The following is an 11,706-nucleotide window of genomic DNA, read 5'->3' as shown; positions in this document are numbered from 1 at the left end:
ATGATAAAAACCTTAACGCCATCCATCACGGAGATTTAAACGTTTCACACGATTCCCTCTTCTCTCGCACATCAAATTAATCTTCTAAAAATCAAATCTGGTTTTGTGTCCATGCCGCTATATTTCATCCCGCCGTCCTGGCTCTGCAGTGGGATTATTATAATTTTTTTTTTTACTAATGGAGGATCTGTTGTGCGTCACGTAGCTGAAGATCTGGCTAAATTTCTTGCCCCAAGTTTGAGCTGGTTTTCACTGCTTACAGGCTACCTCTTCATGCTGTTTCATTCCTGATCATATAATATGTTAGGTTTAAAAAGCTCATGGTAAAGGCGAATATAGAGCAAGAGTTTTGTTTGTTTTGGTTTTATCTGGTCAGGGACACTTCTTCCCTCTGGTCTAATGTCACAGATGAAGATTTGCTGAGCACTGAGGGCGTGAAAGTGACAAAAGCGTCAGTCCTGCTGGTTGGGGAGCAGACGAAGTCCGAGCCAGGGGGCCTGGTCGAGATCCCGTTGGATTGACTGGAGTGACAGGCCAGGCAGGAGCATGGGGTTCCCCCGGGACCGAGGCCGTGGGTCGGCCCCGGGTACAGGGAGGGGTGTCTGAAGGCGCACAGGAGCTCCGGCCTCTGGTATGGGTGGGACAGCATCCGGAAGCTGTCCAGGGAGCGCAGTGGGTTGGAGAAATGAGTGGCGGCCGGAGCCGAGCCAGCACCGACACCCAGGTGGGAGTAGTAAGGCAGCGGCAGGTGGGTTGGGAAGGGGTAGGGCAGGTTCCCGGTGGCGGCCGCGTGGCTCATCATGTATGTGTAGAAGGCCGGGTCGGCGGGGTGAGGCCACGTCATGGCCAGACGCTGGCGCTTGTCTTTCATCCTGCGGTTCTGAAACCACACCTGGTATAGAGACACAGCGGGTCAAATATTAACCACCACGACAGCCATTTATAGAGAGGCAAGCCCCAGTTAAAACAACAATAGGCATAGTTCCGCTTTTACGCACGAATTTGTATTTGGGTGGTTTTTAAGCATTAGAGTACACAGGGAAATAAATGAGATATATTGCAGTTTATATTTGTTATTTTGTCAGTTGAAAAATTCAATAAATATTTATTCTAAGATTATCCAGGCCTCTGCTGCAGTAAACACTCCGTCTGGAGGGTTTAGTCTTTTCAACTTGATTTTGGACTTTTCTTTGTCTTTGTCTTATCGGACGTTATGTGGTGTTTTTCCCCCTTTGTTTTGTTTTTTCGTGACCGGTTAGCTATTAAAACGCAAAACGGTTTGCACCTTCTCCAGTTTTATCTTTTAAAACTACAAGCTCACATAATATGAGCATGCATTCAAGCCACCGAGGCCTACTGCTCCTTGGACCTCCCGTCGTCTTACCTTGATGGTGGTTTCAGGCAGATTTAATGCGGCCGCCAGTTCGCATCTCCGCGGCCTGGACACGTAGTTCTCCCGGTAAAACTCCTTCTCCAGCCGCCCGATCTGCTCCCGGGTGAACGCCGTCCGGTACCGGCGAATCTGGTCTGCTGAGTAGGACAGAGAGCCCTGGCCTTGCATGATCTTACCTGGGTCAACACCAAGGTCGCTCGGGTGCCCCGGAGAATCTCCATTTCTACCTGAATGGATATGCAGAAAAAATAATTCATTCATAATTAATATTGACTGCAAAACACGTCTAGTAGAGTCATTTAAATGCAACAAACCCACACGGAGACGTTTCATTTCGTTCATTCGTTTCGTAATGAATATGCCGGGTTTTTTTCACAGTTGACATTTGAAGACTAATTTCATTATTTCCGCATTGATTTACTTTTAATATTAAAAGGCCTTGCTGACATTTAGCTCAGGGAGCTCAGCTCTTTATTTTTTGTGGAGTACCTGCTGATATTTTCATCGCTTAACAGAGTCTATAGATAAAAACCAGAATTGTAGATCACTAAAATTGTCACTAATTTGTGAATTATCAAGTCATCCGTTGCACACTCTTGGTCTGAAGAAAACAGCAACTACACATTACTCAGATACATATATTAACATTCATATTTGTCTGAAATTATTTTAGCATGTGACACATGTGCTCAAATATTTACATTAATTTGAATAAATGGGCTCATGTAATTTTTGGTGTAGGATGTGACATATTTGCTGCAAATTGTCTCTAGAAGATGCCAGAATGAAATCCTAGATAATTTCCATGTTTGGCTTTTTCTTCACATTTTAGCTTGTGGTTTAAATACAATCCTGTCCTCTTCTTCATGCCTGTAATACACGCGTGGTCAGATTTGCTGTGCGAGTGACTCTTTGTCAAAGTCAGAGGGGGGAAAATGTCTGGTTAGACTGTGGGTGTCACCTCAGCATGTTTCCAGCCACATTGGTCACTTGACAGAACAGCTGTGCAGCGTAGCCTGCAGCTATACATGTGTTTTATTGTCATTTAGGATAAACTGTATATAATTGAGCATAGATTTACATTTTTGTCTTTATTTTCATATGTAACTTTTCAATAGCCCTGCATGCATGTGGCATTTAGTTTTTACTGTTACAGCCTCATTCAGCCACTGGCATCCACCCACCTTCATTAAGCAACATCATGCAATCACAGAAAACCTGCAGTGGCATGCAGCTCCCCAACACAGCCTCTATACGCACCTTTCGCCGTTGGGTAGTCCATGCTCTCAGGCGTGCAGCTCACATCGATTTCCTCGTAGAAGTCCGACTCGGTGTCCGAGCTGCTGCCGTCTTTGTGGCGGTGATCATTCCGGTGCCTCTCTCCGGTGGAGGATGTGCCAACTGGCCTCACGTCGGCGGCGCACATATTCCTCCGTGCGCTCTCCTCCTGCGCCGCCAGCTCGCTCCTGTCCCGGGAGTAGGGCGCAGCGCCGGGGCTCAGGCAGCTCCTGTGGCTCGGCTTCCCCTGCGGCTCTCGCCCGGGGTTCCCGATGGCTTCCGACAAATTAGCAGAGCCGCTCTTGCCAAGCTGACCTCCCTCCGCCAGCATCACCATCTCCTCTCTGCTTTCCATCACAGGCACGACTTTTAGAAACCCCCGACTTCGGAGAGCACAAGCCGTCAAAAACCAAGGCGATGGTTTTCAGGGTTGGAGGGGTGTGTGCCTTGCGCGCGTGTGTGTGTGTGTTAGTGGGTGGGGGGGTTAGTCCCAGGGAGAAGGAGAGGCTTCAGGAAAAGAAGGGGATTCAATCCGGTCTGACCCTGAGAGGAGAGCGCTTCAGAGTGCGGAGAGAGAGCTCTGGGAGGGATCACCATTTACCCTCTCTCTCTCTCTTTCTTCCCCCCGGAGCTGTCATTCTTAATAGGCCAGTCGTCATGATGGGTCCCCCCCTGATGACGACACGCATTGATTGGATGTATGGGTAAACAGAAGGCGCAATGGCAGCCTCGAGATGGAGGTGGAGGTGGTGGTGGAGGGGGGGGTGTCAGAATGGTACAACAAGCAGCAATGAAACCAGAAACAGAGCATCTGTCTGTATCCATCTAAAAACAGAACGCCATCAATATATAATCGACAATAATATTCCAACAGATTATTTTCAAGGTTTAACTTGATGCACTTTAAATGGAGCTTTGTTTTGTGACCTTTGCGCAAATTGACAATAATAAATGAGTTATTTGCTATCATTTAGCGACCCCCCCATCCCCCTCCTCTCCTCATTCCTCTCTTATCTGTCGTGCCCCTCTTATTCTCACCTTAAGTGGAGTCAAGTTGAGTCCTCCGAGGTCAAGCCTAGTGGTCAGAGTTTAGATAAAAAGCCATTTGACATGAAGTCTTTAAAGTCAACAGAGCACGTAGGAGAAGAGACAGCCAGGCACAAACCCCAATTCATCATGTCTGCCCTGTACAACTTACAAAGCCCACCGTTGCATGTCGGTAAAATACATCACATATATACATTTAATTAATGGTTAATTTGCAAGAAATAAGAAATGTCTCTATTACGTGTTAATTCAAGCAGTAAAAATGTAACCTTGATGTTTTGCTGCTGTGACGGAGTTTCAGCAATGCGCAGTGGATACGTTCAGGGTAGTGGCAGTTTCCCAGTTCTAATAATGCAGTTTTAAAATAAAAAAAGGTCAAAGAACAATAATGATTGGAGACTTTCTATATGAAATGCCTCGTGTTTTCTTTTGGTTTGAGCAGGAACTATAGGCCTGCTTATGCTCCACATTTTCTTATGGTTGCAGGAAGCTCTAAATCTGGATTTAACGCAATTTGCAGCAAATTGACTTCCATCACACGCTTGGTGTTGTTCAACCGTGGAGGATGCAGTTTACACGATGTCCACATGCAGGATGCTGTCAGACGGTGACGCCTCTCGAACATGTGATTCACTTCAGCTCAACTGTATTCCAAGTATTCATGTATAACAACTGACAAATGTTCAGAAGTGACTCTATACGCATTAGATTAGATTAGATAGAACTTTATTAATCCACACATCGGGGAAATTCACTTATGACACTTTATTGATCCTGGTCAAAAAATGATGTTGTATAGATATTAGAATATATACAAAATACAGTGGGTTTTGGATCTTTTGATGAAGAAACAAGATGTTATGGTCGCTTAGTGTTCCCTTTATTAATCATTTGATCCGTCTTTGACATTTCGTGCCACTGTATTTATTCTGGGTAATCAGGGTTGTAACTCGACCACACCTGATGCCTGCACTGAAAGACTTCAATTCTTTTTAAAAGCTGCTGTGGGATCTGCAGCTGCAGGGCATGGTGCGTGGCGTGGCGGTTCACTTCAGTTGCGAATGATAACTGTGTCGGGGGGGGGGGGGTGGAGTCGTGTGGTCTCACGGGGAGAATTAAAGAGGGAATGGAGGCAGGCTGCAGAGGATGGAGCCTCCGCTGTCCTTGTGCGCCCTCGCCTGTCCGAAAGAGGAAAAGGCCCCGAGCGACGGCTGCCTCCCCCTTCCTCACCCGGCAGCACAGCACTGAAGGAAATTCCTTTGGCTTTCTCTCCCCCAACTCTCATCTGGCCTGCTGGGGGAAAAAAAGTCTCTCTCTCTCTCTCTGACTACTTGATGTTTCCTCTTTGGTTTCTAAAAAACCTTAACTTAAATAACTAGGCTAGCCAAAGTTAACCATCTGATTCAACTGATTCAGATTTAAGGAGCTTCTCGGGCGAACCATACATATCTTGTTCAGCCAGAGGGGAAAGGAAACTGTGATTTGTTTCATTTCGGTATTTGAGGCACAGAGAGTAAAGTCGTGGACCTGGAGATTTATATAGCCTGTAATGGGTTGATTAAAAATATGTAAACTGATAAATTCGGGTTAATCTGGCACAATTTCTTATAGATCAATATTTTGGTCAGTATTTTCATTTTAAGTCAATGGCTACACTGCTGGAGTTGGTGCGACGTTGAGGCTGCGTAGGCAGATTATTCGACTAAAACGTTTTCTTGGACTACTTTAAAATCTCAAGGAATCGGTTACCATGCAGTGTTTCGTTGAACCGCCCCAAGGTGGCAAAGATCCCATTGTTTTTCCTCTAACCAGGAGTTGTGCAATGGGTCGTGGCCAGGGCAGATGGGATCTTGTGATCATCCGGAGATAACACCCAGAGAGGCCTTTGCGCAACACACGAGTGACCTTGCGGCTTTACAGTAGTGTCACTTATATTGTGTGTGTTTTAGATAGCGAAGGACAGAAGATGGGTTTGGAGAGTTTGCTGATTGTGGAATCGCTTTCATATTCACGTGATGAAATGCGAGCAAGGCAGTTGCATCTTGGAGGATTTTAGTCTGCAAGCTGCACATTTTCTCTGCGGCAGAGGAACAGAAAACTGGACTGCAGTCTCGGCTCTGCCTCGGTGTCTCAGTTTTTTTTGCGAGGGGAGATCAAAGAGGGGGAGCGCCCCCCGCGGCAGACACTGCAGAATGCGCCCCTCAGTTTTACTAGCCAGCCCAACTTGAACTTGACCATGGAGCGTGCGCAGTACGCATGTAATCCAATCCATGGCCCTGGCAGAGCAGACCTGCCAGAATTGCACACTTTTTTTTAAAACGCAAAAAGTGTTTCAGTGTGTGTCAGAATAGCGCATGAATGGGTTTGGGTGGACGCTCGGTCCGCCGCTGGCTGAGGCGCACCGCGTTCCACAGAAGCTGGAGGAGAATTAAAAATCTCGAGCCTCTCCTTCATTATCCCGACCCCTCCCGTCTCCACTGCTTCAACTTGGCCTTGAAACGGGATGACGCAGCTACCAGAGATTTAACTCGCTGACCTTGGAGCGAAACAATGTCCTGATGACTATACAGCTGTAAGCGGCTGTAAGACCCACTTTTATCGCTCCCCCTCTACTCCATCCTGCAAACAAACCTCTCCCGTGCTATTACAGGAAAGGCTCAGCTTAGCCTCTGAGATCAGGCCAGAATCCCCATTAAAGGGGAGAAACATCATGGGGGTATGGCTTACCGCCAGTTCAGCAGTAGCAAGGCAACACACCAGGTGCAACGCCCTGACGTTTCACAAGAGTGCATGCAATTCTTTAGGTTGGTCTGTGCGTCCCTGGCATCTTTGAGCAAGGTGATATTTACAAGTCTGTCTGGTTGCAAATGGGTTTTTATTTTTAGACACTGTTGCTGGCATCAGTTCCACTAAAAGTACATGTCCCCATTATTGTTTTCTTATTAGTTGTCTGTCACTTTAGCTGGTAGTGGTTGACTTTAGGGATGGGGATGTATTTCGACATGTATTTGGGGATTTCTAGAACTATCCGCTTTAATTTCATGGGTTTTGCTGTCTGTGCAGTTCGGGTGCTGATGTTGTGCGGGTGCATTTCAGCATTCAGGTGTCACCCAGCTGATGTGCATGTGATTGAACGGTGTGTTTGCACACGGACCTGAGCTCAGCGTCTCATTTCTTGCGAATCTGAGATGCGAAACGACAGATTGGGGTTATTGGGGCGGACATGTGATTTTGAGTTTCAGTTAAACCGTGTTGGATTATTTTCCATGCACTATAGTTTGAATTTGGATTAGGTTTGTAGTCCTGTAAAACCCACAAGTGTTTGTCAAACACTTTTCAATCCCTGCTCGTTCCTTGCAACCACTATTATGAATTAATGAAACGACCAATTATCAATCAGAAATCATACGTTTTATTAAGAATTTACATATATTTTATACCTATATAATAGATTTAATGAAACCACATGACGTGTTTTCAAAAGTAGATTATGCCTTTTTTAAAGGTAACCAAACTAAACACGAAAAAAATCTTCACCTCTGTTATTTTTAATTCCACCAAATAGAAAAACCTCCGACATGACCTTTCAAAATAAAAGCAAATGTCTCCAGTTGATTAAACCGCTGTTTTTATAAACTTATTTGGAGGATTTATCAGTAAAGGTTGAAGAGCCGATAATTAAATTTTGCGGCTATTTTCGTTTTGTTTTTACTTGTTGGAGCAAACAGAGAAACTAGCTGAACCCATTAAGATACAGGCCATTTATATATTAATACAAGCGACGCCGTTAGTTCACTATATTCACTAAACTATGTTATGCTATTTATTTTTTCCAACAACGAAACGTCTAAACAATAGAAATACCACATGTCTGTGGGATATTTGACGCACGAATTAGTCAATTTAAATGGAGCTCATTTGAAGACTATTTGTTGCGGCTCCTTGAGCTCGAATAGAAATGTTTTTTAGGCCTCCTATTTAAAATGCAACTTGTACAAAGTTAAAGGCCAGAATAGGATATTTAAGCCTATACATGTAATATCTAAAATAATATGTATAATGCGTAGATTACACCAATCGTGCCATTTTCTCCAGCGACTAAAGGAAACAAAGGTGCATGTTTTAGTGTTGGTATTAATCTAGAAGCCTCTTTGCATCCTGGTTGTTTGCAGGTGGACTATTTATACATGAGTGATGACGTTTAAACTACTATTTTCTCTCTTTCTGCAGGAGTTCTCCATCATACCTCCCTGCAGCAACAAGCCAATATCCAGCCCGCACCGTGGAGCAGAGTACCGGCTGAACGCTCAATGAAACAAACTGCAGACCTTTATACTCACTGAGATTCCTTGTATGCAAATAAATGATTTCATGTGCCGCTCACATGCTGTAGCTTTAGCAGACTGTTAACGCAACGTTTAAGACTGAAACGGGGCGAAGTGTTTGCGCGTCAAAGAGCCCTGTGCACCAGGCAGGGACCCTCACCAGTTACATGTGGACCTTTTGGGTGGCTTACAGTGAAGTGGATATTTTTATTATTATTATTTTATAATCACACCGTGGGCGACCTTCCAGGGAAAAAAACTGGAGAAGTCAAGTGTGCGACCGCCCTGTGGTTCACTGCTCCGACCACAAAAACATACTGGCTCTTATGTTTTCACAACTTTGTGACAGCTGTCTGCTTTCAACACGTGTCATCATCAACACTCATATTTGACTGCATGTACTTCGCCTTAGCAGCCCGTTTAATAAAACCATTTTCTTTATGCTATTAACGATGGCAATTTATAGCTGATCATAACTTTATATTGGAGCCTTCCACTGCTTTACCCAGGCTGCAGGCCGGGGAATAAATGCACCCTTTCTTTCCCCGGCTGCGTAAAGCCAGTACAAACAGTGGGCTGAACCTTGATTATGACCTCAAGAGAGAAGCCTCCAAGCTGCGCTGCCAGCTCCCAAAAGTGCAGTCCTGGGCCTTCTGGTGATCCTGCAGATGGAGTAGGGAGGTCCATATCAAAATCAAGAATCTTTTTCTGATTACATGGTGATCTCTGTAGGATCATGTTTCCTCCTCGCCAAAGCCACCTACTAGGTTTTCCCACATATTGTCTGATAGGAATTTAACACTGAATTAATAAATGCCTGTTCTCAATGGGATTACCTTTGGCACATAGTATTTTAAGTTGAAGTTCATGGCGGCTTGTGCGTCTGTTTCTGGCGGGACAGTTCGTGCGCCCCTCCCGTTGCTGTTGTGTTCATTGTGCTTTAAGGATGTCTCATGTCTGGAATGACCACATGTGCGCGCCGGCGGCCACCTTGGCCAGGACGCAGGGCTGTTTTGACTGCAAAATGTTACCAAATAGTCAAATGGCACAAGAAATACACATAGATAAATGATCCAGACTAGAACAACTCGCGGCCGCATATTGACGAAGCACAAAAGCGCTATTGTGATGAAAATAATGTGGATTGATGTCAAATCTAACATGACAGCAGCAGCATTCATTTATTTTGAAACTGAGTTTGATTACATTGAATGAAACACCGCAGGCCAGTGTGCACTACAGGCCGGGCCTCGTACTCCATGAGTCATGCTTGTTGCAGCATGTTGCCACTGAGGGATTTCATGATTTATCCTTCCTCATATGAAGAACTTTTTATCTTGGATTTCGCCTCCTGAAATTGTGAAAATACAGAAACTTCCACTCATCATATTGAAGATATTGCCCAATGTTTCTCGCGCTTGGTGTATTGAGCCCGCATGTGCATGTGTTATCCTTCGATGTCTTTTATAAGCATTATTAATGAATCTAGCTCTCTGTAATTCAAATTCACAGAGGACATTCTTATTATGAACCCAAACAACGAACAGCAAGTTCCAGCTTCTAATCTTCCAATTTTTCATGATTATTGTTCACTTGTTTGCACATCAAAATATACGGCAAAGCCTGTTTTTAATGGTTATTATAAAATTCATATTTTAAATATATAAAATTAAATTGGTTATTTAAAATGATGCACTGGCCCTCGTTGATTTTTTTGTTTTGTTTTGTTGCCAGACGCAATCTTGGTTCTTGGGAAATTAAACTAATTTTAATCCACCACGGTTCGACTGTATGTTTTTGTTCCAGTTCTCGTGCTACAACACAAACTCAAAACATCTCAGATTCTGTGTAGTAGATGTTAATTTGAAGTAGTTTGTAAAATAGTTTTTATTTTATTTTTTTACATCTATGTCATTTAAAATATAACATTTAAATGTGTCTTTAAACTATGTGAATACTTTAATTGCGTCGAAGTTGAGGTTTTATTTCATCAATGGAAGCAGATGAGACCAAAATCGTTTAGTCTTATACGTGTTCAGGATGGAAATCAAACGTTTGAATCCGTGTTTTACGCACGCCACTGGCACCTTCTGTTTCTTTTGGTTATACAAAGAAATAGATTATATATGTATGTACATTGATTTTATTTTTTACATATAACACAAATGCCCCCGATTAGGCCACAGCTCCTGCTGAAACTCTGCTCAGAAATCCAGTGAAAGCTGCACCTCGTCCATTTCCTCCAACACAGAATAGACACAGAGCCATTGGTCGTAAACACACAGCAGCAGACCAGACACAAACACACTCGCGTACATACACACACACACACTCCCACTCAGACACACACACACACGCTCACACACGCACGTCTACCCCGTCCTCTCTTTTCAGAGATCAACATCACTTTCACACGTATATGTCAAAAACACCCCCCAGAACATCTACAAACACAAAAATCCAGAAAAACTCTAAACACTCCTTTTTATATTATCCAACGCCGGCTACAGACGCAGCCCCTCCGTGAAGCGGGTCCAGACTAAATCGTGAGACTGAAAACAAAATGATAGTAAAAGTTAATGTCCTCCAATAGCTTTTCATTGGGACAGGAATTCTCACCCCTCTTCCGCTCTTTTCAGGCGCTCAGACGGTGCCTTCAAAGCCTGAATGGCCCGACAGGCTGCATGGCGAGACGGCAACTTTCAACTTGACCTTGGCCTCCAGCCGCGTCTACCTCCTATGTTAAAAACCCGCTCGCATGCACAGCGGCGCAGAGTCCAGAGCTGCTTTGTGTCTTTGCATATTGTTAACATGTGGGGGGCCTGGAATATTCGCCTAATTTTCTACATTTCCTTTAGTTTATACCTGAAATCGACGAAGAGCTGGTTTCTACGAGACCCTTTTAAGAATGTGTTCAAAAGTCACTTGCATAAGTTGAAATACCTGGAATCTGTGGAATACCTATACTCGTGAACAGTTCTTCTTTCTCTCATATGCAATGCACCATTTCTGCAGTGCGTTATGCGTCTCCGTGCGTATTCTGCACCGTGTATGTGGGCATCAGCTGCAACACAGGCGTCTAGTGCCTCGAGGAGCATTAAGCAGCATTCAAACACTACTTTAACATTCTATTTGACGAAAGGAAATCCCCTTTGTCGATTCGCTGTGTAATGATTTCCAGTTCGACGCAAACAAAGGCTGGTCAGTGTGCGTCAGTAAAGGGCCACAGGCAACACACATTAGTCATGTGTACATACTGAATAATTGCTGTCTGCGGAAATGCTCGACCACTATTGAGTAATCGGTTTTATTTTTAAGCTTTAAATATCCGCAAAGCAGCCAAGTAAAGCCTAACAACACGTGGTTCTGTTATTTATACGCGTTTATGATTAAATATAACCTCTTATGAATAAGACCACACTAATTTGGATCTGTTATATACAAAAAAAGGCACAATCCATCTCATATGAAGCGAACACGACAAAAGCTGAATCCCTTGATAGATACGGTCACCTTACTTCGCCGCATTTTTCTCCATTTAATTATCTGCACTGGGTGATGTTTACCGTCCTCTTTGCATAGCCTCGTCACGTGACATCTTCTGGGCCAATGGCTGTGCAACCTTCAACCGCTCTGGTGCGCGTCAGAGCGCCTTGACTCTCT

The 11,706-nt window shown here is 44.2% G+C and overlaps 1 protein-coding gene across 3 annotated transcripts; it reads right to left on the bottom strand.

Annotated features, from left to right (window-relative positions):
• Positions 1-364: 364 nt before the first annotated feature.
• On the bottom strand, positions 365-3,026 carry evx1 (even-skipped homeobox 1). 3 transcript variants are annotated; one of them, XM_035183243.1, is made up of 3 exons: positions 2,650-3,026; positions 1,385-1,616; positions 365-892 (listed from the first exon to the last, which is right to left on the bottom strand). In XM_035183243.1, exons 1-3 carry the CDS (start codon positions 3,024-3,026, stop codon positions 365-367), a joined length of 1,137 nt encoding a protein of 378 aa, XP_035039134.1. The 3 variants fall into 3 exon arrangements, with proteins under 3 accessions (XP_035039134.1, XP_035039132.1, XP_035039135.1); XM_035183241.1 differs by having other exon boundaries at positions 1,385-1,620; positions 2,654-3,026; XM_035183244.1 differs by having other exon boundaries at positions 1,385-1,530; positions 2,654-3,026.
• Between the last annotated feature and the right edge of the window lie 8,680 nt (positions 3,027-11,706).

Source organism: Hippoglossus stenolepis, chromosome 17 (assembly GCF_022539355.2).
Source record: "Hippoglossus stenolepis isolate QCI-W04-F060 chromosome 17, HSTE1.2, whole genome shotgun sequence".
In the NCBI taxonomy this organism is placed as follows: domain Eukaryota; kingdom Metazoa; phylum Chordata; class Actinopteri; order Pleuronectiformes; family Pleuronectidae; genus Hippoglossus; species Hippoglossus stenolepis.
Note: the sequence above shows the minus strand (reverse complement) of the source record. Positions and strands in the feature narration are given on the sequence as shown.

What these genes read in the sequence shown, in the direction of transcription:
- evx1 (XM_035183243.1), bottom strand. Translation starts at nt 3,026, where the DNA reads ATGGAAAGCAGAGAGGAGATGGTGATGCTGGCGGAGGGAGGTCAGCTT. An exon ending in TACCCAACGGCGAAAGGTGC is followed by an intron (nt 1,617 to 2,649) that starts GTATAGAGGCTG and finishes CCATTCAGGTAG; the next exon opens with AAATGGAGATTCTCCGGGGC. An exon ending in TGCCTGAAACCACCATCAAG is followed by an intron (nt 893 to 1,384) that starts GTAAGACGACGG and finishes TCTCTATACCAG; the next exon opens with GTGTGGTTTCAGAACCGCAG.